Source organism: Rutidosis leptorrhynchoides, chromosome 4 (genome assembly GCF_046630445.1).
Source record: "Rutidosis leptorrhynchoides isolate AG116_Rl617_1_P2 chromosome 4, CSIRO_AGI_Rlap_v1, whole genome shotgun sequence".
Taxonomy (NCBI): Eukaryota; Viridiplantae; Streptophyta; class Magnoliopsida; order Asterales; family Asteraceae; genus Rutidosis; species Rutidosis leptorrhynchoides.
The window spans coordinates 301,958,994-301,985,641 of NC_092336.1; the positions used below are offsets into that span (position 1 = coordinate 301,958,994).

General features: G+C 36.8%; 2 protein-coding genes and 1 long non-coding RNA gene across 3 annotated transcripts; 2 read left to right on the forward strand and 1 right to left on the reverse strand.

The window, feature by feature from the left end:
• Positions 1–558: 558 nt before the first annotated feature.
• LOC139841683 (uncharacterized) lies at positions 559–1,947 on the reverse strand. Its single transcript, XM_071831886.1, has one exon. It carries the CDS (start codon positions 1,945–1,947, stop codon positions 559–561), a length of 1,389 nt encoding a protein of 462 aa, XP_071687987.1.
• Positions 1,948–4,801: 2,854 nt separating this feature from the next.
• Positions 4,802–5,676, forward strand: LOC139841685 (two-component response regulator ARR2-like). Its single transcript, XM_071831887.1, has 4 exons — positions 4,802–4,969; positions 5,019–5,163; positions 5,259–5,335; positions 5,500–5,676. The coding sequence occupies exons 1-4, from the start codon at positions 4,802–4,804 to the stop codon at positions 5,674–5,676; spliced, it is 567 nt and encodes a 188-aa protein (XP_071687988.1).
• A 10,919-nt stretch (positions 5,677–16,595) lies between these two features.
• Positions 16,596–17,267, forward strand: LOC139839430 (uncharacterized). Its single transcript, XR_011756948.1, has 3 exons — positions 16,596–16,680; positions 16,754–16,904; positions 17,148–17,267. It is a non-coding gene; the product is annotated as an uncharacterized lncRNA (long non-coding RNA).
• Positions 17,268–26,648: the final 9,381 nt, after the last annotated feature.

The following is a 26,648-nucleotide window of genomic DNA, read 5'->3' on the forward strand; positions in this document are numbered from 1 at the left end:
TAAGTGTCATTAGCAGTTATAAGACTATATTAGAATTTACATTTATATCTTGTATGTTATAAATAATTAATTTTTTAATTTTATATATGACATAATATAATAATAATAATATATAATATAATATATGAAACACAAATAAAAATTACACATACACAACTAATCATGGTTTAAGGTGTTGTAATTTGCAACAAAGCATAATTGATTGTGTATTTGTAATTTTTGATTGTGTAAGAGTGCTCTCAACCATGACACAATGTCTTTCAGGACTAACCAACCATTCAGCGCCACATCAGCACATCCATCTCACTTCCTTCCCAGGACTAAATCTAGGACTAAACACTCCCAATAAAGACACTCATTGTTCCATTTTTTTATTTTCTTTTTGAATTATTTTATATTATCAAAAAATTACAATTATTTAAATAAAACTAAACTTTTATTAAAAATTAAAAAAACATTACAATAATTAAAATAAAAGAGTACATTAAAATAAAAAATACAATTAAAATAAAAATACAATTAAAAAAAAATTACATCAAAACATTACAATAAAAAGACCTATTCTTCATCGTCGTCTTCTTGATCTTCTTCGTGATCTTCTTCATCTTCGTCATCGGGAATGTGTGAAGGTCCGGCATCATCTTGGTTGTTTGGATTTCTTGTGGGATCATGTCGTATGCGATAATTTGATGGAAGATTATGTATGTGTTCTACAAGCATATGTTTTAGTAGTTGATGAATGCCCGCATCTCTTATTTCCGCGTCCATTCGCATATGCGCTTGAACCCTTTCTTGGAATGATCTCGTTGGTCGTCGAACCGGACGATAATTCTCCTTGAGTCCACAAAATGCACGGCCGTTGTCCTCGGTTATCATATTATTTAATATCACACATGACAACAAAATCCTTCTAATTTTGCGGATATAATACGGTCGTGCCGGACGTTGAACAATTTGCCATCGGCCTTGTAGTATTCCAAATGCTCGTTCAATATCTTTTCTTGCCGATTCTTGATACCTTTTGAATTTTTTTTGTTTTGGGTTTATCGAATTTTTGAACGACTTAACTATTGTAGACCATTCCGGGTAAATTCCATCCGCCAAATAATAACCCTTAGTAAACGTACATCCGTTAACCGTATACGTACATGGTGGTGCTTCACCGGCTAATAACTCACTAAACAAGTCGGATTGATTTAGCACGTTGATATCATTGTTTGATCCGGCAGTTCCAAAAATCGCGTGCCAAAACCATCCATCGTACGATGCTACCGCTTCAAGCATAATTGACGGGTAACCATGGTCACCTCGTGTATAATGACCCTTCCAACGTGCCGGACAATTTCTCCATCTCCAATGCATACAATCAATACTTCCTAACATCCCCGGAAAACCATGTATTTGTGCATGTTTAGTGGTCAAACGTTGCACATCTTGTGCAGTTGGTCGTCTCAAATATTCGGGACCGTACAAGTGGAAAATACATTTGCAAAAATTGTTTAAACAATCATATGAGGTTTGTTCACCCATATGCAAATACTCATCAAAAACATCGGCCGAAGCGGCATAAGCTAGTTGACGTATGGCGGAGGTTACTTTTTGAACAATATTAAAACCAAGTAATCCGGTAGCATCACGTTTTTGAATAAAATAACTAAAATATTTAGGAACCGGAGTTTGAGAAAAGTTCAATATACCTTGACAAATACGAAGAAATCGAGGTTTGCTCATTCGATAACGATTACGAAAATAATCGTCCGGAAATGTGGGATTGTCGGAGAAATAATCATTCCATAAAGCCATTGCACGACCCTGACGATCTCTATGTAAATATCTTCTAGGTGCCCGTGGTATTTGTTCTACTTCTTCGTTATCACTTAATTTATCTAGCGCGTCAATGGCTTCGAGTGCTCGATTCGTAGTCGTATTTCTGATCGATAATACCATATTTACGTCGGGCTCGGAGTCGGAACTCATTTTTTTGGGATTTTTTGAGAATAAAAATGATGAATTGGGTAGAAAATATGAGTAGAGAGTGTATGTTTGTGTATGTTAAAAATATGATATGGTGTGTATATATATATATAGAGTAAAAAAAGAAAAAAAAAAATGGAAAAGAGCCGTTAGGAGCCGTTGGGAGAGGGAAATAGCGGTTGGTGGTCATCAAACGGGTCAAAATACCCGTTTTCTTCGCCCTCAAAAATGCTGAAAAAAGACAACGAGCTGGACGATTGAACCTGGGCGGGACCTGGGCGGCTCTGGTGCCAACGGCGCCCAGGGTGGGCGGAGGTGGGCAGAGGATGAGGGCTGACGGTTGGGAGCACTCTAAATATCACCTACAACTTTTCCTAATTTTTGAGATTTGGCGGGCTAAATGTTTCATTTTTCTAAAAGAATTTGAATCTCTTAGTTTCATTTTCCCTCTTGTAAAATCTCGAACTTAAAATTCCCAAAACTGAATCTTAAACATACACACATAACCCTACTTTCTGATAATCGGCCTATTGAGGGTTTCTTCTCAAATATGTGCCATCATTCAATTGATTCATAATCGGCCTAAATATTCAGGGTTTCTTCTAAAATAACACTTTATTTTGTTAGAATGCTTTCGGGGAACCAACTTACGGGGAGTATACCAGACTCCGTATCTTTGTTAGGCCAAATGACAAAAACCCTAAGTATAAGTATAGCTCTCAGGCTACAAATACAAAAACCCTAAAAATAAGTTTCGCGTGTTTTTTCATCCAAAGCATATGCAATTACAGGGTTTCTATTTCTTTCTACTTTCGAATGTGTATACAAATATGTGTTATGTGAAGATGATACGGTTTCAGGCAACTTCGTTATGGTTGTACACTTTGGGAGCTCCCATCATCCTAGCATCGACTTTATTGTGAGTTTTTATATCTTTAGTTATGATTAATTGGATTCAATTTTTCTCTAATTATGTGATTTAGGTTTAGTTGATTAGTTTTTTGATTTTATGCTACAAGTTTGTAAATGCGAATTGAAAAGTTAGGGATTGGGATTAGCTATTGGTCTGCTTGATTAGTTGATAATTAATTAAAGTTTTACAAATTCTCAATTTTATGTGTTACACATCTTTTTTGTCAAGTAAAAAATGGATCCGTATGTAAAATTAAGGCATGTCGTTTTTAATTTTTTTTAATTTTTGAAGTTGTTATTCAGAATGACGCACCAGACGTCGTGAAATATAGTTGATTTTTGTTTATGGTAATTAGTTGTTTGGGATTGCTTATTGTTAAGCAATTATATGCTGCACAAAATAAGTAGGTATTACCATGCTTATTTTAAATGCTTATTTCTCAGTAAATATGCAGCTAACCATGTTTCAAAATGGTGTTTGGATCTGCAGCTAAGCACTTATTTAATCAATCCCAATTCCAAATGACCTCCTTAAATATTTCGTTCTAGACACATATTGTTAAGCTGTGAAGTTTATAAAAACATTAATGGCACCACATTCAAATTGGATATATAGAAATTTTATTTTTGTACTACCTGACAAATTGAATGTTGCAATATCATGCTTTCCAATATGCTATTTTTGACCCGTTTGGGTAATTTTGAGAATTTGAAGTTACCAACACATTTAGAATTTGATTTTGGATATGTTGGATAATTATGGGTCACTCGGGTCAGCTGGATAAGAGAACGAGTCGTCCACCCATTTAATGCCTTTTTGGGCAAGAAGTGTCAAAATGACTCTTGGGCCTACTTGCGGGCTCAAATGTCAAAAAGGTTAAAGTTTTGATAACTACTAATTATTCGGTTAGAAAGTAGATCTGACGACCTTCAGATTGATATATGTTATGTTTCAGTGTATCGAGTCTAAATGGGTTTCGTCCAAATGGGTCGTCGCATTTGCTGATATGCTGCAACATTATGTGCAGTGTTTTGGATCATTTTTGTAATGCCATAACTTTCAAATGTATCTTCGTTGTTGCCAAATAAGGTGTCCACAGAAAGGTGGAAGAGTTTACTTTCCAATGGTTGTGGACTTGTGGCTTAAGAAGTTAAAACAAATTTTGTGAGACACGAAACTTGCTGTAAAGTTGCTGTAAAAAATGAAAAATTATTTGTAAAAAAATAACCTTTAAATTTTATATTACGTTGATCCTTAAAATAAGTTGATTTATGCTCAATGAAAACAGATTCATTTTCTTTTTTGATAAAAAAATTATCTTATAACTGAATGTAAATTATTTATGTATTAGGTACGTCAGAATTCTGAGCTTGCCAAAAAGATGATTTTCAACCGAAGTTTGACATTTTTTTTCTCTTTACTTGTAAACTTTCATGAAAGTTTATATTTTAGTTATTTGTAGTAGTCAATTCATTTAGGTTCAACTTTGATTTCTTTGAAGATTTGTGTTCTGATTGAATATACTTGATCTGAAATTCTTGGAAGTTTACTTTTTTTTTGACAATTCTTTGCAGTGACCAGATGCAATAGAGCTGAAGTTGCTTTAGAATATTTGAGGGAAAATAAAAATGGATGGGATGTTGTGATAAGTGATGTTCATGTGCGTGATATCGATGGATTTAAACTCCTTGAACACATTGGGCTTGAAATGGATCTCCCTGTTATAAGTAAGTCAACCACTGTAATTTTGACTTTTCGGGTTTCAATCTGTTCAGTATATTGATTCTCATCAATATTTCATGTTTCATTGGGGTTCTATTTCTTGATTTATGCCTCATTTTTGTATTAAATTGTCAATATATTTGGTGAGCTACATCAAGACTTTGATTAGATTAGTTTACCATTTTTATAGTGATGTCAGCTGATGACAGCAAGAGTGTAGTTATGAAAGGTGTTACTCATGGGGCATGTGATTATTTAATTCAGCCCGTTCGTGTCGAGGCATTACGTAATATATGGCAAGACATGGTTCGAAAAAAGAAACACGAGTGGAAAGATTTTGAGTCGTCAGCCAGTGCTGATGTATAGAAACCGTCTGAAGAACCTGATTACTCTTCTTCCGCAAATGAAGGGCATAATTGGAAAAAAAACAAAAAGGCGAAAAGAAAAGGAGGATGAAGCTGATGAACGAGACGATTCTTCTTCACTAAAGAAGCCTCGAGTTGTTTGGTGCGTTGAACTCCATCAACAAAAATTGGCAGTTGTTGGAATCGATAGTATGAATTGTTACCACTCATTTTCATATATTATCTCGATAACGAAAATTAGTAATTAGTAGTAATTAGTAATTTACTATTTTTGTTTTATACAGAGGCTGTCCCAAAAAAGATCCTCGAGTTGATGAATGTTCCCGGACTAACTCGAGAAAATGTTGCCAGCCACTTTCAAGTAAATATCTTTATGGATTTACACTTCTTAATTTTACGAAAATTATCGGTCAATGTACTATAAGCGTTTGCTAGGATTTCTAAAAAAGGAAGAAAAAAAAACAATCTTTTTTCAATTTTGACTTTGGTTGGTTCGTTATTGACTTTTTATGTGATGCATTGAAGACGTTTCATCCTCATAACTCCAAGAATTTGGTGCAGAATTACCGTCTTTATCGTAGAAGACTGAGCGGATCACAGCATCCAAGTGGAATGACAGCTGGTTTTATTGGTGGGCCCAATGCAGTTTACGGTTCAATATCATCACTCAGTGGACTTGATCCCCAAGCACTAGCTATGTAGCGACCCGACAAAATCGTCATTGACGGCGCCGTCTACTTAGGTCCCGTTACGTGGTCATAAGTCTTTAAAACAACGTTTGACCAAAAGATATGTCACATTCATTTCAAATGTAAAGATTGTTCAAAGTTTACAAGAATAGTTCCACCACAAGTTACGATACAAAGTTTTAAGTACAAATGAAACTTATGCGACACAATTTAAAGTAGCCAAAAGACGCTCCATGTATGCATATATACTCGACATCCAATGCAAGTATCAAAATAATGAGCGGAAGCATGTATCATGTATCGTTCAAGGACCTGAGAAAAACATAGAAATCTGTCAACGAAAACGTTGGTGAAATCATAGGTTTAAGTAAGTAAGTACAAGTGAACCACAAGATTTGCAACCATGAGATAATAGTAATACATTCCAAAAGTTTGTTTCACGAGCACCCAATTATCAATGCTTAACATTCCTTCCATAGAACCCCATCACAATAGTGTTAGAACATACACTGTTTCTCGAAAATACATTTCATTCGTAAACGGTAGCGAACCGTTTGAATGAGGGTTTGTCAAACCCATATGGCCATATAACATAAGTTCTCGCTTACACCCGGCAAGTGTAACTAATGATAATCGAATTGAGGATTTTTGTTCAAACTCGTATGTAAAATGTTTGTTTTCCTGTACTTGTGTTCACTTAGTAAAAAGAAACGTTTATGTTTTTCTCATCCCAAATGTAAGTGCAAAAGAGTAAAAGTGGGACTATGATCTCACCTTGAGTGCACGTACGAAAAGTACTTCACAAAATAACGTGTGCGAAGGATAGTGCTAGTCTTGACCTAAACAAATAGGTCGTATCAATAACGGTAAACACGATAGGTCAAAGATGTTCAATTAGTCCTATGGCTCGTTACGACTCGATTATGTAGCATGTGAAATCAAATTGTCAAGTTCCATGCAAGATACAAGTATATAAACAAGTTAGGAAGGTTGCATAATCATTTGGTTAAGTTTGACAAAAAGTCAAACTTTGGTCGGTCAAAGTCAACGAAAAAGTCAACACGTTCGGGTCGGGTCCCGAACTATTTTTCTGAGGTTTTTAATCATGTATGAGCATGTTAGAACAAGTTACATGTGAATCGGAGGTGCGTAGCATAGCAAACATTATTCGAAAATTGACAAAGTTGGACAGACCACTTTGGCGCGCCGCGCGGGTATATGGCGCGCCGCGCCATTACCTGTACAGAGAATTCTGGCAGTTTTTAAGTTTTATGCACGAACCTAACTTCAAACAATCACCATTTATGATCCGCAAACAATCAAGACAAGTATCTTATACCGTTGGGAAGGTAATTTGACGAGGAAAACAACTAAACACATTTCATCAATCAATCTACCTATTACAACAACCAAAACCGCATCTAATGCTTAACATTAACCGCATACAAGTTCATAAATGCAATTCAATGATTCGGGTAACCAATTTACATGAATGATATGCCGTTTCGAAGGTAATCAAGCATACAATCCAACTAAACACTTACCAATAATAATCCATGGCATTCAATGCATCAAAAGTCCATTTCAAGTTCATCAAACCCTAACCCAAATTCACCAAAATCAATAATCAAGTTCATGAAGTTTTCTAAGGCAACCTACACATCAAATTGAAGCTAGTGATGCTAGTAACACAATTAGAACATGAACTTTTAACATCTAACAACATATGATCATCCAAAATTCAAGAACAACACACCAAAATTCAAGTTCATGCTAGTTACACTAAAACAACGAGATCGAGCATATAAATTACACACACGACATCACAATGAGCCATAGACACTAACTAACACCATTTCAAGTCAAAAACACGAATTTAGAGAAATCTAGAGTTTTAGAAATGTTACCCAAACGAGATGAAGTTGGTACCAAAATGAAGAGGATGAAGAGAGGATTACGAATATGTAATTTATTTTGTTGTAAGCCTCATAGATCGGATTTAGATGATGATTGAATGAATTTGGTAATGGTGTGTGTGTTCTTGCTAGAGAGAAAGAGAGAGAGATGGAGATGATAATGAATGGGTGAAAGGGGTTTGACCCTTTGACCTAGTCAAGGGTTTGATCCCTTGTCAAGTTTAGTCCCTCAACTTTCGTTCGGGTGCGTGAATTACCTAAACGAGATAATTTAGAACGCGTATCAACGGGTGATGTTATAAACATATAACGGACTTTATATTAGTATAACGGAAAAGTAAATGAAAAAAGGCGGGATGTTACATTACCTACTCCTTAAAAGAAATTTAGTCCCGAAATTTAAGTAGGCGTAATAGTCGTTGTTTCTTCCTCGAAATCTTGCGTTTCCGAATTCACGAATAGATGAGGATACTTCCTTTGCATTTGATCTTGCCTTTCCCAAGTAAACTCGGGTCCCCTTTTGGCGTTCCAACGGACTTTAACAATCGGGATTCGGCTTTGTTTCAATGTCTTGACGGAGGTGTCCACAATTTCAACCGGTTCCTCCACAAAATGAAGTTTGTCATCAATAGTAAGTTCTTCGAGAGGAATGACGATATCGGGTTCGGCAAGACACTTTTTCAAGTTAGATACATGGAAAGTAGGATGAACGGAGTTCAATTGAGGCGGAAGATCTAAACGATACGCAACGGTTCCAATACGCTCCAAGATTTCGAAAGGACCGATATACCGCGGATTTAGCTTCCCGCGTTTCCCAAAACGGATTACACCTTTCCAAGGTGCGCCTTTTAACATTACTCGGTCACCGACTTGAAATTCAAGGTCGTTGCGTCTTTTGTCGGTATAGCACTTTTGACGACTTCGGGCCGTCCTAAGCCTATCTCGGATTTGAACGATTTTCTCGGTGGTTTCGTGAATGAGTTCGGGTCCGGTGATTTGCACGTCGCCTACCTCGGCCCAACAAAGAGGTGAACGACATTTTCGGCCATATAGCGCTTCAAAAGGTGCGGCCTCTATACTCGCGTGATAACTATTGTTGTAAGAGAACTCGGCGAGAGGTAAGTGCTTGTCCCAAGCTTTTCCGAAATCAACCACGCAAGCTCGTAACATGTCCTCTAAGGTTTGAATTGTACGTTCGCTTTGTCCATCGGTTTGAGGATGATATGCGGTGCTCATGTCTAAACGCGTTCCCAACGCTTCTTGTAAAGTACGCCAAAATCTAGAAACGAAACGGCCATCTCGGTCGGAGATAATCGATAAAGGTACACCGTGTCGGGCTACGATCTCCTTAATGTAAAGTTGTGCAAGTTTCTCCATTTTGTCCGTTTCTTTCATGGCAAGGAAGTGTGCGGATTTGGTGAGACGGTCAACAATAACCCAAATGGTATCATAACCGCCCGTCGTTTTTGGTAGCTTGGTGATAAAATCCATCGTTATCCTTTCCCACTTCCATTGCGGGATCTCGGGTTGTTGAAGTAGTCCGGACGGTCTTTGGTGTTCGGCTTTGACTTTGGAACATGTCAAACACTTGGAAACATAAGTAGCTACGTCCCTTTTGATGTTCGGCCACCAATATAGTTGTTTAAGGTCGTGGTACATCTTATTGGCACCGGGGTGAATCGAGTATCGTGATTTATGGGCTTCATCTAAAATAAGGCTTCGTAGGTCCCCATAAATAGGCACCCAAATCCTTCCGGCGTAATATCGGAGTCCGGTCTCCCTAATTTCGAATCGAGAGACGAGAATGTTCAAGAGCTCGTGTGAAAGGTTTTCATCCTTGAGAGCCTCATCTTGGGCTACCCGAATTTGGCTATTAAGGTTTGTGTGGATGGTGATGTTTAAGGCTCGGACACGAAGAGGCACCGCTCTTTCTTTTCGACTTAAGGCATCGGCTACTACATTTGCCTTCCCGGGATGGTAACGAAGCTCGCAATCGTAATCGTTTAAGGTTTCAATCCACCTTCGTTGTCTCATGTTTAGTTGCTTTTGATCGAAAATGTGTTGGAGACTTTTGTGGTCGGTAAAGATAGTACTCTTGGTTCCATAAAGATAGTGTCTCCACATTTTAAGTGCAAAGACAACGGCTCCGAGTTCGAGATCATGCGTCGTGTAGTTTCGTTCATGAATTTTAAGTTGTCGAGAAGCATAAGTAATGACTTTCGTTCGTTACATCAATACACACCCAAAACCATGTTTCGAGGCATCGCAATATACAATAAAGTCATCATTGCCTTCGGGAAGTGACAAGATAGGAGCGGTGGTTAGCTTCGTTTTCAAGATTTGGAACGCGGATTCATGTTCGGTTGCCCAAACGAATTTCTTTCCCTTGTGAGTTAATGCGGTTAGAGGACGTGCAACCAAAGAGAAGTTTTTGATGAATCTACGATAGTACCCGGCGAGACCCAAGAATTGACGAATGTGAGTAGGAGTAGTAGGAGTCTCCCATTTACTAATGGCTTCGATTTTCGTGGGATCGACTTTAATACCTTGATCACTTACAACATGACCAAGAAATTGAACTTCCTTTAACCAAAATTCACACTTGGAGAATTTGGCATAAAGTCGTTCTTGTCTCAAGAGTTCAAGCACAAGTCGGAGATGTTGTTCGTGCTCTTCTTCATTTTTAGAATAGATCAATATGTCATCGATGAACACAATAACGAATTTATCGAGATACGGTTTGCACACGCGGTTCATAAGATCCATGAACACCGCCGGTGCGTTAGTGAGACCAAATGGCATGACAAGGAATTCATAACTACCATAACGAGTTCGGAAAGCGGTTTTGGAGACATCTTCCCCCTTAACCCTCAATTGATGATAACCCGAGCGGAGATCGATTTTTGAATATACACAAGACCCTTGTAGTTGATCAAAGAGGTCATCGATGCGAGGAAGAGGATATCGGTTCTTAACCGTCAATTTGTTTAGTTCACGATAGTCAATGCACATTCGTAGGGATCCGTCTTTCTTTTTAACAAACAAAATCGGAGCGCCCCATGGTGAATGGCTAGGTTGGATAAAACCACGATCAAGTAGTTCTTGGATTTGACTTTGCAATTCTTGCATTTCGGATGGAACGAGTCTATATGGTGCACGTGCTACGGGTGCGGCTCCCGGAATAAGATCGATTTGGAATTCAACCGGTCGATGAGGTGGAAGACCCGGCAATTCGTCGGGAAATACATCGGAAAAGTCACTAACAATTGGCACATCATCGATATGCTTCTCTTCGGACTCGACTTTCTTAACGTGGGCAAGGATCGCAAAACAACCCTTACGGAGTAGTTTTCTAACTTTAAGGCACGAAACGAGGTTGAGTCTGGTGCAACTCTTATCGCCATAAACAATCAAAGATTCACCATTCTCGATAGGAATTCGGATTGCGTTAAGATCACAAAGGATGTGAGATTTCGTTTTGACTAACCAATTCATACCGATTATTACATCAAAGCTTCCTAGTTCCATGGGTATCAAGTCAATTTCAAATTCCTTACCCAAAATGTTTAACGTACACCCCCGGTAATATGTGTCGGCACTTGATAGTTTTCCGTTAGCCACTTCAATGGTATAAGTGGTATCTAATGGAAGAGGTGGAGTGCTAAAAGAATGAGTCAAAGTCTTGGATACAAAGCATTTATCGGCACCCGAATCGAATAAGCAAGAGACATAAGAATTGTTGAGAAGAAACGTACCCGTGACTAATTCATTATCATCTCGGGCTTCCTCGGTGTTGATGTTGAAAGCTCGGCCGCGCGTATTGGTGTTATCTTTCCTCTTCGGGCATGCATTTCTATAATGGCCCGTTTGGCCACATTCATAACAAGTGCCCGTCTTTGGTGCATTGGGCCACTTTCGAGCGACGGGAGTGGCACTTTTACAATCGTTGGCCTTATGACCAACTCCTTGGCACCGGTGACAAATTAACTTACTACATTCGCCAAAGTGATGTTTGTTGCATTTGTTGCAAAGAGGTAGGTTCCCGGCATAACCCTTCTTGCCGTCGGAGGTGTAAGGCTTCTTAGCAAAGTTGTTGTTGTTATTTGATTGGGAGGGTTCCCACTTTCTTTTGTTGCCGCCCGATTTATCCTCGGCCTTAGGTGCCGGAACTACGATTTCGTCAACCGTTTCTATCAATTTGCGGGCCATGTTCAAAGCTTCTTGATGATTAGTGGGTTTGGATGACATTACTCCGTGTTTGATACTCTTTGGAAGACCATCCATGTAAAGTTCAACCCTTAAAGCTTCGGGGTTCACAAGATTTGGGCACATCAAGGCTAGTTCGGAAAATCGTTGATTGTAAGCCTTGAGATCATTTCCGATCGCCTTTAAAGTTCTTAGCTCTTGTTCGAGCCTTCGGGTTTCTTCACGGGGGAAATATTCGACAATCATCTTTTCCCTCAAGTCGGCCCAAGAGAGGGCGTGAGCTTCATCGGTACCCACCGATTGTACATAAGTATTCCACCATGTAAGAGCGACACCGGCGAAGGTGTGAGTGGAGTATTTGACCTTGTCTTGGTCCCGACAACCGCTTATGCTAAAGACGGCTTCCGTTTGCTCAAACCATCGGGTGAGCATGACCGGTCCCCCGGTTCCATCGAAAGTGTGAGGTTTGCACCCCATGAAAGCTTTATAGGAGCATCCCTCGTTTGAGTTACCGGCTCCATTGTTGTTGTTGTTGTGGTTGTTGTTATTATTGTTGTTGTTGTTGGATGAGTGACCGGCCATGGCCGCATCTACGGCGGTAGCTATCATCCGTTCGAGAGCTTGTTCGGGAGTTTCATTGCGACGTACACGACGAGGAGCCATTGTTCCTTCAAGACACAAGAATATCATTGATTAGTATTCTCAATAATACTAACCGTGATATAGAATAAAGATAAAGAGAAATTTTTCCTCGACTTGCCTTAAATTCTTTATGCCATAATGTCGGAACGTTCATATGAGTCACCGTAATATAATCCCGGAAATTATATTACCCTGATTCATATGTGCATTCGACATCATTTCATATAGTCAAGGTGGCGCGTCAATCAAATTAAACAACGTGAGATTAAGATGAACTAAGAGTAGATATGAGTAGAAGCGTTCGAGTATAAATGCACAAGTAGTCAAGTAATTCCTACTTCAAGTCTATATGCCGGTTGTAGTCTAGACTCACCAATGTACCCTATGACTCGAGGTTGACACCAATGAACTCTAAATCCCTACAACCAACGCTCTGATACCATCTGTAGCGACCCGACAAAATCGTCATTGACGGCGCCGTCTACTTAGGTCTCGTTACGTGGTCATAAGTCTTTAAAACAACGTTTGACCAAAAGATATGTCACATTCATTTCAAATGTAAAGATTGTTCAAAGTTTACAAGAATAGTTCCACCACAAGTTACGATACAAAGTTTTAAGTACAAATGAAACTTATGCGACACAATTTAAAGTAGCCAAAAGACGCTCCATGTATGCATATATACTCGACATCCAATGCAAGTATCAAAATAATGAGCGGAAGCATGTATCATGTATCGTTCAAGGACCTGAGAAAAACATAGAAATCTGTCAACGAAAACGTTGGTGAAATCATAGGTTTAAGTAAGTAAGTACAAGTGAACCACAAGATTTGCAACCATGAGATAATAGTAATACATTCCAAAAGTTTGTTTCACGAGCACCCAATTATCAATGCTTAACATTCCTTCCATAGAACCCCATCACAATAGTGTTAGAACATACACTGTTTCTCGAAAATACATTTCATTCGTAAACGGTAGCGAACCGTTTGAATGAGGGTTTGTCAAACCCATATGGCCATATAACATAAGTTCTCGCTTACACCCGGCAAGTGTAACTAATGATAATCGAATTGAGGATTTTTGTTCAAACTCGAATGTAGAATGTTTGTTTTCCTGTACTTGTGTTCACTTAGTAAAAAGAAACGTTTATGTTTTTCTCATCCCAAATGTAAGTGCAAAAGAGTAAAAATGGGACTATGATCTCACCTTGAGTGCACGTACGAAAAGTACTTCACAAAATAACGTGTGCGAAGGATAGTGCTAGTCTTGACCTAAACAAATAGGTCGTATCAATAACGGTAAACACGATAGGTCAAAGATGTTCAATTAGTCCTATGGCTCGTTACGACTCGATTATGTAGCATGTGAAATCAAATTGTCAAGTTCCATGCAAGATACAAGTATATAAACAAGTTAGGAAGGTTGCATAATCATTTGGTTAAGTTTGACAAAAAGTCAAACTTTGGTCGGTCAAAGTCAACGAAAAAGTCAACACGTTCGGGTCGGGTCCCGAACTATTTTTCTGAGGTTTTTAATCATGTATGAGCATGTTAGAACAAGTTACATGTGAATCGGAGGTGCGTAGCATAGCAAACATTATTCGAAAATTGACAAAGTTGGACAGACCACTTTGGCGCGCCGCGCGGGTATATGGCGCGCCGCGCCATTACCTGTACAGAGAATTCTGGCAGTTTTTAAGTTTTATGCACGAACCTAACTTCAAACAATCACCATTTATGATCCGCAAACAATCAAGACAAGTATCTTATACCGTTGGGAAGGTAATTTGACGAGGAAAACAACTAAACACATTTCATCAATCAATCTACCTATTACAACAACCAAAACCGCATCTAATGCTTAACATTAACCGCATACAAGTTCATAAATGCAATTCAATGATTCGGGTAACCAATTTACATGAATGATATGCCGTTTCGAAGGTAATCAAGCATACAATCCAACTAAACACTTACCAATAATAATCCATGGCATTCAATGCATCAAAAGTCCATTTCAAGTTCATCAAACCCTAACCCAAATTCACCAAAATCAATAATCAAGTTCATGAAGTTTTCTAAGGCAACCTACACATCAAATTGAAGCTAGTGATGCTAGTAACACAATTAGAACATGAACTTTTAACATCTAACAACATATGATCATCCAAAATTCAAGAACAACACACCAAAATTCAAGTTCATGCTAGTTACACTAAAACAACGAGATTGAGCATATAAATTACACACACGACATCACAATGAGCCATAGACACTAACTAACACCATTTCAAGTCAAAAACACGAATTTAGAGAAATCTAGAGTTTTAGAAATGTTACCCAAACGAGATGAAGTTGGTACCAAAATGAAGAGGATGAAGAGAGGATTACGAATATGTAATTTATTTTGTTGTAAGCCTCCTAGATCGGATTTAGATGATGATTGAATGAATTTGGTAATGGTGTGTGTGTTCTTGCTAGAGAGAAAGAGAGAGAGATGGAGATGATAATGAATGGGTGAAAGGGGTTTGACCCTTTGACCTAGTCAAGGGTTTGATCCCTTGTCAAGTTTAGTCCCTCAACTTTCGTTCGGGTGCGTGAATTACCTAAACGAGATAATTTAGAACGCGTATCAACGGGAGATGTTATAAACATATAACGGACTTTATATTAGTATAACGGAAAAGTAAATGGAAAAAGGCGGGATGTTACAAGCTGCAAGCTGTCAACTCGGTCAACTCGGTCAACTCCCACCACAAAGTCAACTGTTTTCAAATTTGTATACAAAACGAAAATGAGGAATGCAGGTAGTAAGCATGATTCACACTTGGGTACTTTACACAATATAATTATGTGAGGGAAACTATTTTTTATAGTTGTCGTTTAACGCACGGGCTCTTAAAATCTATGTATGATAATTTATCAAAGTTTTACTAATGTGCGTTGTTTACAAAAACATATTTTATTAATTCAACTAAAACAGTACTTTTGACACTTTTCCTATAATATCTTTATTACAAAAACATAAGTTTAAAATCAATAATTTTTGCGGATGAGTCCCCGTGCAACGCACGGGCTCATAAATCTAGTTTACCATATACTTTAGCCATAGGCTTTGTAGCAAACGCTTATTGAATGATACTTATAGTTTGAATCTTTTGTGTTTGTTACTGTTGTGTGAAAGAAGTTTAGTTTATACTCTCAATGGTTTGATTTTGGGATTGTTTTAAGTGTCTTCTCCTGGATGAAATGTAGTACAAACAATTAGGTGTCTTCTATTGGGTCTTAAGTTACAGCTACCTATAGTCATATGTATCGATGTGTATATAAGCATCATGGGTGTTATATTTCATAGTAAAGAAACATAAGAACAAAGTAATGGAAGTGGTGAAAAAAATGTAGAGGGGGTGGTCTCTTAACTGTATGCGGTTATACTGGAATTTATGAATGGCTTGGGTGTGCTTATTCCAGTTTATATATCATGATTACGTATTGTATAAAACGAGTACGTCATTCACTGATTTTGGGTTTCTGCGTTTACCTGGCCTTATGTGCTTACGTGAGTTTCTATAATTTGTACACTATGTGACTTTATCTTTTTATTTTGCTTTTAGTTGTTCGTTGATCTTTTTGTTTTCAATATGGTTGTTTGCAGGTTTTGGCATTAGGTTTTCATTGCTTTTCGCTTGCTTTTAATTTACGGTAACCTAATTATGATTACATTAATGGTCTTTTACTTTTTTTCGTTCATGCGTTGTTACTGACTATGGGTAAGTTTTATCAGTCCAGAAATTAACAAAAAAAAAAAAGAGTAACAACTGCTGAAGCATGTTGCATCAACAACCTTTTGTTTGAACATGGTAGGAATGTTGCGATTAAGTTTCAGAACCACTATTGTGTAAACAGTAAGTCTAGTTGATTTTTCTTAAGGGTTGATCAGATAGAAAAATAATATATTTTTTGATGAAGTTAACATATATTGCATCCAAACGTGTCAACTGTAGTTTACTTTGAGTTTACGGAAGAATTAGTCTGTATGATACAACTGTTAAGAAATTATTTCAAGTAAAAAAAGTTAAGTATATAGAAATAGAAAATATCAGAAGTATAGATGCGTGTGAAATTTGAAATTTATATTTTTATTGCACATATCTAAGTGGGTGTTGCTGAAAGTAAACCAAGGCAACAAAATCAATTTGGCCCGAACTTGACCTTTTCATAAATAAATGGGTCCAAATTGCCACATCTAGGTATACTATATACTTCAAACCCCAATTAGTTTTTGTATCCAACTTTATAGGCTGATAAAATATGTCATTTCAGGTATCGAAAAGCTATAGAGATACGGAAAGCTATAGAGATATATGAAGAGATTGCACGACAATCTCTCAACAATAACTTGCTAAAATATGGTGTTAGAGCATATCTACTTAATGCTGGTATTCCAACCACAAATGCTTTGGAACGTTATCAGGTAAAATATATCAGTTCTTCGTCCTCATTAAAAAAATCTACCTTTAACTATGTTTATACCGAGTGAAAATGCCATTTGCATATGTAGGAACATGATCCAAATAAACTATTTTTGCTATGTAACACCAATATTAGTAGTCTTTTGCAATGCTAGTTTGTACTCTCTCGATATTGTAGATCACTATCTTTTCCTATGTAACAATAGTAGAACTCCCTTATAACACCAGTTGTACTCTGTTTGTAGGTAGTGTTTCGGGATTGAGAAGATCGCATGATGAGTTGGGTACTTATGCCTCAAGATTTCGTTGCTTTTTATTAATTCTCACTTGTTACATACTTATGTGTATTGCTATTTGAAAGAGAATTATGTATTATTTCAATTTGATGTTAAAATAAAATTATCTTTTTAGATGTCAATATTTATTTCTTTAAGAAGAGGAACCGGAAGAGGAGGAACCGGAAGAGGAGGAATCGGAAGAGGAGGAACCAGAAGAAGAGGAACCGGAAGAAGAGGTTCTGGAGGAAGAAATATTGATACCTACAGTAAATCGATTAAATAAAAGAAAATCCTCAACCAACGGACCAAAGTTAAAAATGGTCAATGGTTTTTTCGCCCGAGGAAGCAAAATATTGGGAAAATTACCAATTTTTCGATGAATCGAATCTCGATGAGGATTCCGATGATGTATAGAAATTACCTCGACCCAATTTAATAAAGCAAAAGAAAATAATAAGGGAAAAGGTATAAAAATAGAGAAACCTGATTCCAACCCCGATGAACTTTATATGTATCGGCAACATCCGTATTTTCTAAATTGTAACAATAACCCGGGAAACTCTAAACTGTAACAATCCGAAATTTTTCAACGTTTATTATTAATATTTATTATTAATACTTGTGCTTTAATAAATGTATTTTTGTACATTTACTTGTTACCGTATTTAACTCTCCATGGCCCGACTAGTCTTTGTGTCATGCGTACTTTTTACGAATAATATTTTTGAATATTATTTACATTAATGATTAATTATTATTAATCATTTTTAATTAACTAGTGTTAGTTGTTAATTACTTGGGCCTTTTATTTAATTGTTGATTACTTGGGCTTGGACTTTTATTAGATGGACTAGTAAGCCCACCCTACACCCATAATGGACTTGTAAGCCCATCTTTCTGAAGGTATTCCGTATGCCCGAGAAGACATATTAAATTAATGTGGCTAATGTGTTATGATCCAAGTCGGGTCATACCTAATAACAAACTTACCGACACCTTATACGTATTTAATCTTAAAGATTGGATCATTGATCAAATACGCGACACTTGAATTTTAAGAAAAATGGTTTTCTGAAAGATTACTTGAAGTGTATATATAAATTATGGAATAATTTATATAACAAGAGTTTAAATTATTTATGGGTTAAATAATTGATTTTGTTATGCTACATTTTATAAAGTTTGATTTATAAAAAATAAATGTACATGACAAATATATAAATATGGAAGTATTATGGAGAGTTTTATAAAATCTAATTACTTTTATAAAACTTATTAATAATACTTGAAAGGGAAGTGGCATAGGGAATGAGATACACATGCTTTAGGCTTGGAATCTTTCACCCATACTTTCTCAATTCTATATGTAAGCATCTTGACTCTTGTAGGAACCAACACATGCAATTTACACTTCAAAATTCTGCAAAAAACTCTCCCTAATAGCAGCTGGCTGCCGTGACCTTTGTGTGGGTGAAAGGGTTCTTTATTTTGTTTTTTGCAAGCTCATTCAAGTGTCAAACAAAATCCTAACTAATAGCAAGGGTGTTGGTGCATAGTTTGGGGTATAACTACTTGAGGTTTCATTGTTTTGGAGCTCCATTCATCATCATCTTCATCATCATCTATCAACAAGCTAGGAGAAGGTATATACTCTTTTCTTGCTTTTAGTTTGTAAGTATGTTTCACAACTTGATCCTAATTGGGATTTAACTTTAATTGGTTAAAGATTAACAAGTTACTAAATGGTTATTTACATGCTTCCGCTTTGAATGATTCTTAAAAGGTTTTAAGTATTTTGAAACTTGTTAAATCCCAACAATGGTATCTAGAGCCGAGGTTGTTGAAATATGCTTCGAGATAATTATTAAACTCACTATATATTTTGCATTTTATGTACATGCATGATAGTAAAATGCAAAAATTATATGTTTGGGTGGGTTTCCTTTTTTTGGCCGAATTTTAGCAAGTTCTAAATGGGTTTGGAACTTGAAATTTGGTCATATTTTGTTGTATGTTGAAGTTCACAATCAAGCCTTGACCTTATGTTTAAATGTATGCATGTTTGGTTGATTTATTATTCATTCATTTGGTTTGTAATATTAATTATTCATTTGGTATGTAATATTAATTTTGGTTATGTAATTTATTTTATATTTGGCATGTAAAATAGATTAGGTTGTATTTTCATTTTTTAGAGAAAAATGTATTAGGATATATATTTTTTTGTAAAAGATGAAGATGCAAGATGAAGAACACAAAAGAAGCATTTGGATGCAAGATTAAGTGGGAGATTTAAAATCTCCTACTTTGTGTTATAACCCCTTTACCGGTGGCATTTGTTTTCGGCTAAACAAATGTCTATCAAAATGGCTTGATTGTGAACATATTGTTTTGCATGCTTGGTTGTTTATTGTATGATTGTGGATTGTATGTTTGTATGCTACAAATTAATCACACAAGTTAAAAACAAACTAAAATGGCAATTTAATTGGTTAAATTAAACATTATTAACAACATGCAAAACGTCAATTTAAATGGTTAAATTAAAAACGGCTAAAAGGAAATTAATAAACGGTTATTAAGAACATGATAAGGATCATATATATAAAATGATTTATATCAAGTAATTGGTTAAAATTACAAGAATTGAAAATGGATTTCAAATGAACCATACACTAAATGCATGTTGGTGTATGACATAAATATTTTCTTAAACTAGAATTAACGAAAACTTAAAATCCCTTAATCGACAAGGCAAACAAGTGAAAACGCCATCCTTTTATGTGACACTTAAAAAAATTAGGGAACTCATAATGGGATAAAGGTCACCTAACCGTTATGAACAAACTAATATGATTGAGGTAAATTTTGCACACTTGTGGGATAAAGGTCACCTAACCACTTGTATGTTAAATTTACACGTTTACATAAGTAGGACGACTTGATTTGGGAATCATGAACTTAGGGTCACCGAAGCATGAGGAACAAATAGGCGTTGATGGGATAAATATGCCATACAAAAGGAGTGCATGATCCCATAACTTAGAAGTTGCAAAAGGATTGCAATTGTCATATAATGACTACCTAGCTAAATCAAATGACGGGATAAAGGTCACCTAATCGAAATTTGGTTTACCGTTGGTTTCTAAAATTTAATAAATATCAATTGGATTTAAAGGGTATTGATTGTTAAATTAAAATTGATACTTAAACAACTTTTTTAAATTTTGTAGATGGCCGCCAATAACAACAACATTCCAAACGCACCAATAAACTTTAACAACCTATCATTGAGGTCAATCCTCGAAAAGGAAAAACTCAACCATACGAACTTCATGGATTGGTTCCGCAATCTAAGAATTGTCCTCAAATTAGAGGATAGGGCGTATGTGTTGGAAGACCCCATTCCCGATCAACCGGACGAGGATGATACGGAAGGCATGGCTTATTGGGAGAAATATTGCACCGATTCGGTGCAAGTTTCTTGCCTCATGCTTGGGACTATGATACCCGAACTCCAAAAGGATTTTGAGCATCATAATGCATATGACATGATCACACAGTTGAAGGAGATGTTCCTTCAACAAGCTCGTGTCGAGTGCTTCAAAACGGTTCGAGCGCTTCATGCATGTCGGATGGACGACTCCCAATCCGTTTCATCTTATGTCCTTAAGATGAAAAGCCTAATTGATCGAGCGAACCGTCTAAACTGCAATGTGTCTAATGAATTAGCCACAGACCTTATCCTTAACTCCTTGTCAAAGAGGTTTGGCACATTTGTAATGAATTACAATATGAATGGATGGGATAAGAGCATTGGCGAATTACACGCCATGCTTAAGACGGCCGAAGCAAGCATGGGTAAAAGGGCTTCACCCATGTTTATGATCAATGAAGACGGATCCAAAGGCAATAACACTTCTAAGCCGAAGGCGGCTAAGAGGAAGGGACCCGCCTACCAAGGCAAGGGCAAAGGAAAGGGGAAGGTGGTTACCCCAACCAACAACAACAAGAAGCAAAAGGTTGTCGGAAAGGCTAACCCCAAGGAAGATCCGTGCTTCGGTTGCGGTGAAATGGGTCACTGGAAGAGCAACTGTCCGGTCTACCTCAAGGAGTTGAAAGAAAAGAGGGATGCAGGGCAAACCTCAGGTAATGTATATATGGTATACATTGAGCTTAGTATTACTTCTTCTAATACATGGGTATTAGACGCAGGATGTGAAACTCATATTTGCAATACTTTACAGGGGTTCAAAAGAAGTGATCAAGATGCGGGAACAACAAGTCTCTTCATGAGAAATGGAGCAAGGGTGCAAGTGAAAGCTTAAGGAGACTTTGTTTTAAAGCTACCAAGTGGTTTGGAGCTTGTTTTGAAAAATGTTTTGTATGCACCCGATTTATCTCGAAACATTATTTCTGTATCCCGTTTGAAACAAAATGGTTTTAATCTTAATTTCATTAATGATGATATCCATGTTTCTTTAGATAATGTGTTCTATTTTAAGGCTTCGCCTTCGAATGGTATTTATGAATTGGTTCATGATGACACATCATACAATAGCTCAATATACCATGCAAGCACCAAGAAACTCAAAAGGGATTTGAGTGATTCCTACTTATGGCATTGTCGCCTTGGTCACATAAACAAGAATCGAATGCATACACTTCAAAAGAATGGCCTTTTGAAATCAAATGAACTAGACTCGTTTGATGTATGTGAATCTTGTTTACAAGGCAAAATGACTAAAGCACCTTTCAAAGGGACCTATGAAAGGGCTAAGAACTTATTGGGATTAATACATTCGGATGTATGTGGACCCTTTAAGCCCATAACTAGGAATAGTGAAAGATACTTCGTTACTTTCATTGATGACTTCAGTCGTTTCGGATATGTCTACTTATTAAGACACAAGGACGAAACTTTTGAAGCATTCAAAGAATATCAAAACAAAGTACAAAATCAACTCAATAAGACAATCAAGGTACTTCGTACCGATAGAGGAGGTGAATACCTAAGCGATGCTTTCCAAGATCATCTTAGAAGTTGTGGGATTATCTCACAACTTACTCCACCCGGGACACCACAGCTTAATGGTGTATCCGAAAGGAGGAACCGAACCCTAATGGATATGGTTCGATCTATGATGGCTAGAAGCTCGTTACCTCTATCATTCTGGGGTTATTGTCTATGCTCCGCGGCTCGTATTCTAAATATGGCCCCAACCAAGAAAGTGGAACGAACTCCTCATGAGATGTGGTTTGGAAAACCCCATCTCTATCATACTTAAAGGTATGGGGATGTGAAGCTTACCCTAAGCGTTACGTCCCTAATAAGTTAAATGCTCAATCCACAAAGTGTATCTTCATAGGATATCCCAAGGACAATATGGGATATTATTTCTATGATCCTTCCGAGCAGAATGTATTTGTTGCTCGGAAGGCTGAATTCCTTGAAACTAAGTTCCTAATGGAAGGTAATAGTGAAAGGAAGATAGATCTTGAAGAGGTTCAAGATCAAGTAGATGATACACAATTGGTTGACACTAGCACTCAACATAAAAATGTTGAGAGTGATCAAATGGATGATCAAAATACACAAGACGTTCGCAGATCTGGTAGGATTAGTAATCCTCCTAAGAGATATGGGTTTCTCATGGATGGTTGCTATGTGGTTGATTTGGATGAACCAACAAACTACCAAGATGCTTTATCAAGGATTGATAAGGATAAATGGCAGGAAGCCATGAACGCTGAGATGCAATCCATGTATGACAACCAAGTTTGGGAACTGGTTGTACAACCTACTGGCGCAAGGCTGGCTGATTGTAAATGACTTTTCAAAATGAAAACTGACATACATGGAAACTTGGATACATATAAAGCTAGACTTGTAGCAAAAGGTTTCACTCAAACTCAAGGGGTTGACTATGATGAAACTTTTTCGCCTGTGACAATGCTAAAGTCTATTAGGATATTACTTGCCATTGCTGCTCATTATGATTATGAAATATGGCAGATGGACGTCAAGACCACTTTCCTAAACGGACATCTTGAAGAAGATGTTTATATGGTTCAGCCTGAGGGTTTTGTTGATCCGAAATATCCTAAAAAGGTATGCAAGTTAAAGAAGTCAATCTACGGATTGAAACAAGCATCTAGAATGTGGAATCATCGTTTTAATGAGGAGGCCAAGAAATTTGGCTTCATTAAAAATGGTGATGAAGCTTGTGTATACAAGAAAGCTAGTGGGAGCACTATCATGTTCCTTATACTATATGTGGATGATATATTGTTATTTGGAAATGATATTCTGACAATGCAAGGAGTTAAAACTTGGTTAAGTAAATGCTTCTCCATTAAGGATCTTGGAGAAGCACAATACGTTTTGGGGATTGGGATCTACAGGAATAGATCCAAGAAATTGATAGGTTTGAATTAAAGTGCATACATTGAAAAGATCTTGAAAAGGTTCAAGATGGACAACTCTAAGAAAGGTTTGGTACCTATTCAAAGAGGAACGCCTCTCAGTTCATCTCAGTGTCCTACCACGAAAGATGAACAAGAGAGAATGAAAAAAGTCCCGTACGCATCTGTGATTGGGTGAATCATGTATGCAATGATATGCACTAGACCGGATGTGTCATGCGCTCTTAGCCTGACAAGTAGATACCAGAATAACCCAGGAAACAGTCATTGGATTGCTGTTAAAAGTATATTGAAATACCTTAGGAGGACTAAGGATATGTTTCTTATATACGGGTCTGGTGAGGAGGAACTCGCTGTAAAAGGTTACGTGGACGCGAGTTTCCAAACTGATTGAGATGATTCTCGATCACAATCCGGTTATGTCTGCATGTTAAATGGAGGTACAGTCTCTTGGAAGAGTTCAAAACAGGATGTTGTTGCTTTATCCACTACAGAGTCGGAGTACATCGCCGCATCATTGGTAGCTCAGGAAGCTGCATGGATGAAGAAATTCATCGACGACTTAGGAGTAGTCCCTTCCATTCAGGACCCTCTTGAGATCTTTTGTGACAACGAGGGTGCGATTGCTCAAATCAAGGAACCTCGTGCTCACCAAAAGACCCGTCACATTGAGCGGAGATTCAACTACATAAGGGATGAAGTTGAAAAGGGAAAGATATGCATTCGCAAAGTTCACACAGATCTTAATATAGCGGATCCTCTCACGAAGCTCTTACATGGAGCAAAACATGCAGGACATGTTTGTGCATTAGGGCTTCGATATTCTAGTGATTGGTCATGATCTGTTTTAAGTATTGTAACGGAACGAAATTGTTCAAACCCATTAATATAATTATGGTGTTAATTTATTTTGAGTTATGTTCCTACTTTGCATATTTTATCCATGAATAAGTAATTATTCTAAATTCCGTAGTCGATTACATTTGTGGGAACAAGTGTGAGGTTTAGACTATTATGAACTTGGATTGGTATACATTCACAGGATGAATGTGGGGCAAGGTTGCTACCAAGGTTCATAGATATTTGTGGGATACAAATATTGGAAGACCCGCCCTCAAAACTTACTAAATAGAGCCTTTGTGGTTGATCACATGTAATCTTGAGTAAAGGCGAATATCATTGTATCCTCTGACCTGAGATACATATTGAGTTCGGATATTTACCAAATATTGTACCTTGATTCTTTCCTTCGCTATTCTGAAATATGGTAGTTCATAAGGAAGAGCTCAGGTATAATACAAAGTACATATTTAGGACGTATGTAGTCAAGATGGAATTTGTCCCTCTTATTCGTTGAGAGTCAGATGTCTAAGGCCTGATAAAGTTAAATCTAAAAGAGAGTGATCACTCTGTATCTCTTGGAATTAACATGACATCTAGGATGAAAGGATAAATGAAAGATTCACCTATTCATATTCGAGATGGGAACTCGAAAAGGATGATGTTATTGAATGGCACAACGTCATAACATATTGGGGGTGATGGACGGTCGTTAGGTGGTATCCATCACTTGCATTAATTTCTTATGTTTCCCGTGCAAGTGGGAGATTGAAGGTATTCCGTATGCCCGAGAAGACATATTAAATTAATGTGGCTAATGTGTTATGATCCAAGTCGGGTCATACCTAATAACAAACTTACCGACACCTTATACGTATTTAATCTTAACGATTGGATCATTGATCAAATACACGACACTTGAATTTTAAGAAAAATGGTTTTCTGAAAGATTACTTGAAGTGTATATATAAATTATGGAATAATTTATATAACAAGAGTTTAAATTATTTATGGGTTAAATAATTGATTTTGTTATGCTACATTTTATAAAGTTTGATTTATAAAAAATAAATGTACATGACAAATATATAAATATGGAAGTATTATGGAGAGTTTTATAAAATCTAATTACTTTTATAAAACTTATTAATAATACTTGAAAGGGAAGTGGCATAGGGAATGAGATACACATGCTTTAGGCTTGGAATCTTTCACCCATACTTTCTCAATTCCATATGTAAGCATCTTGACTCTTGTAGGAACCAACACATGCAATTTACACTTCAAAATTCTGCAAAAAACTCTCCCTAATAGCAGCTGGCTGCCGTGACCTTTGTGTGGGTGAAAGGGTTCTTTATTTTGTTTTTTGCAAGCTCATTCAAGTGTCAAACAAAATCCTAACTAATAGCAAGGGTGTTGGTGCATAGTTTGGGGTATAACTACTTGAGGTTTCATTGTTTTGGAGCTCCATTCATCATCATCTTCATCATCATCTATCAACAAGCTAGGAGAAGGTATATACTCTTTTCTTGCTTGTAGTTTGTAAGTATGTTTCACAACTTGATCCTAATTAGGATTTAACTTTAATTGGTTAAAGATTAACAAGTTACTAAATGGTTATTTACATGCTTCCGCTTTGAATGATTCTTAAAAGGTTTTAAGTATTTTGAAACTTGTTAAATCCCAACACTTTCATGCTAGTATTACATTAAGAATAATCATGTATTAATTAGCTTAATGAAGAGACAAAATACTTCAAGCATTCATTCATTCTTTTCCATACTTTTAACCTCATTACCCTTTCTAGCTCTCACCTTCATCCCACACTTTAAAGAAGCATTTTGACCTCCCATTTTTGTTGAGAAAAACCGTCCCCTTTATGCTTGGAGGGAGTTCTTTTTTTTTTTTTTTTTCATTTTTGTTACACACTTACAAGTATTACTACTTCATTTCTTCACACTCACATAATTACACTTTCTCTCAATTTTTCTCTCATCTCTTTTCTCTCAAAACTTAGTAAGTTACAATATTATTTTCTTCATTCTTTTTCATCTAAAAACCGAAATATATCTCTATGTATCATCATCTTTTGCTTGAATTGTTACTTGAATATTGTTTGTTGTTATTAAAGATCAAACTTCCTAGTTTGCATCTCCATGAATCTTGCTTTCTTCCATCTTTTTGATGAAGAACCAAGAACAA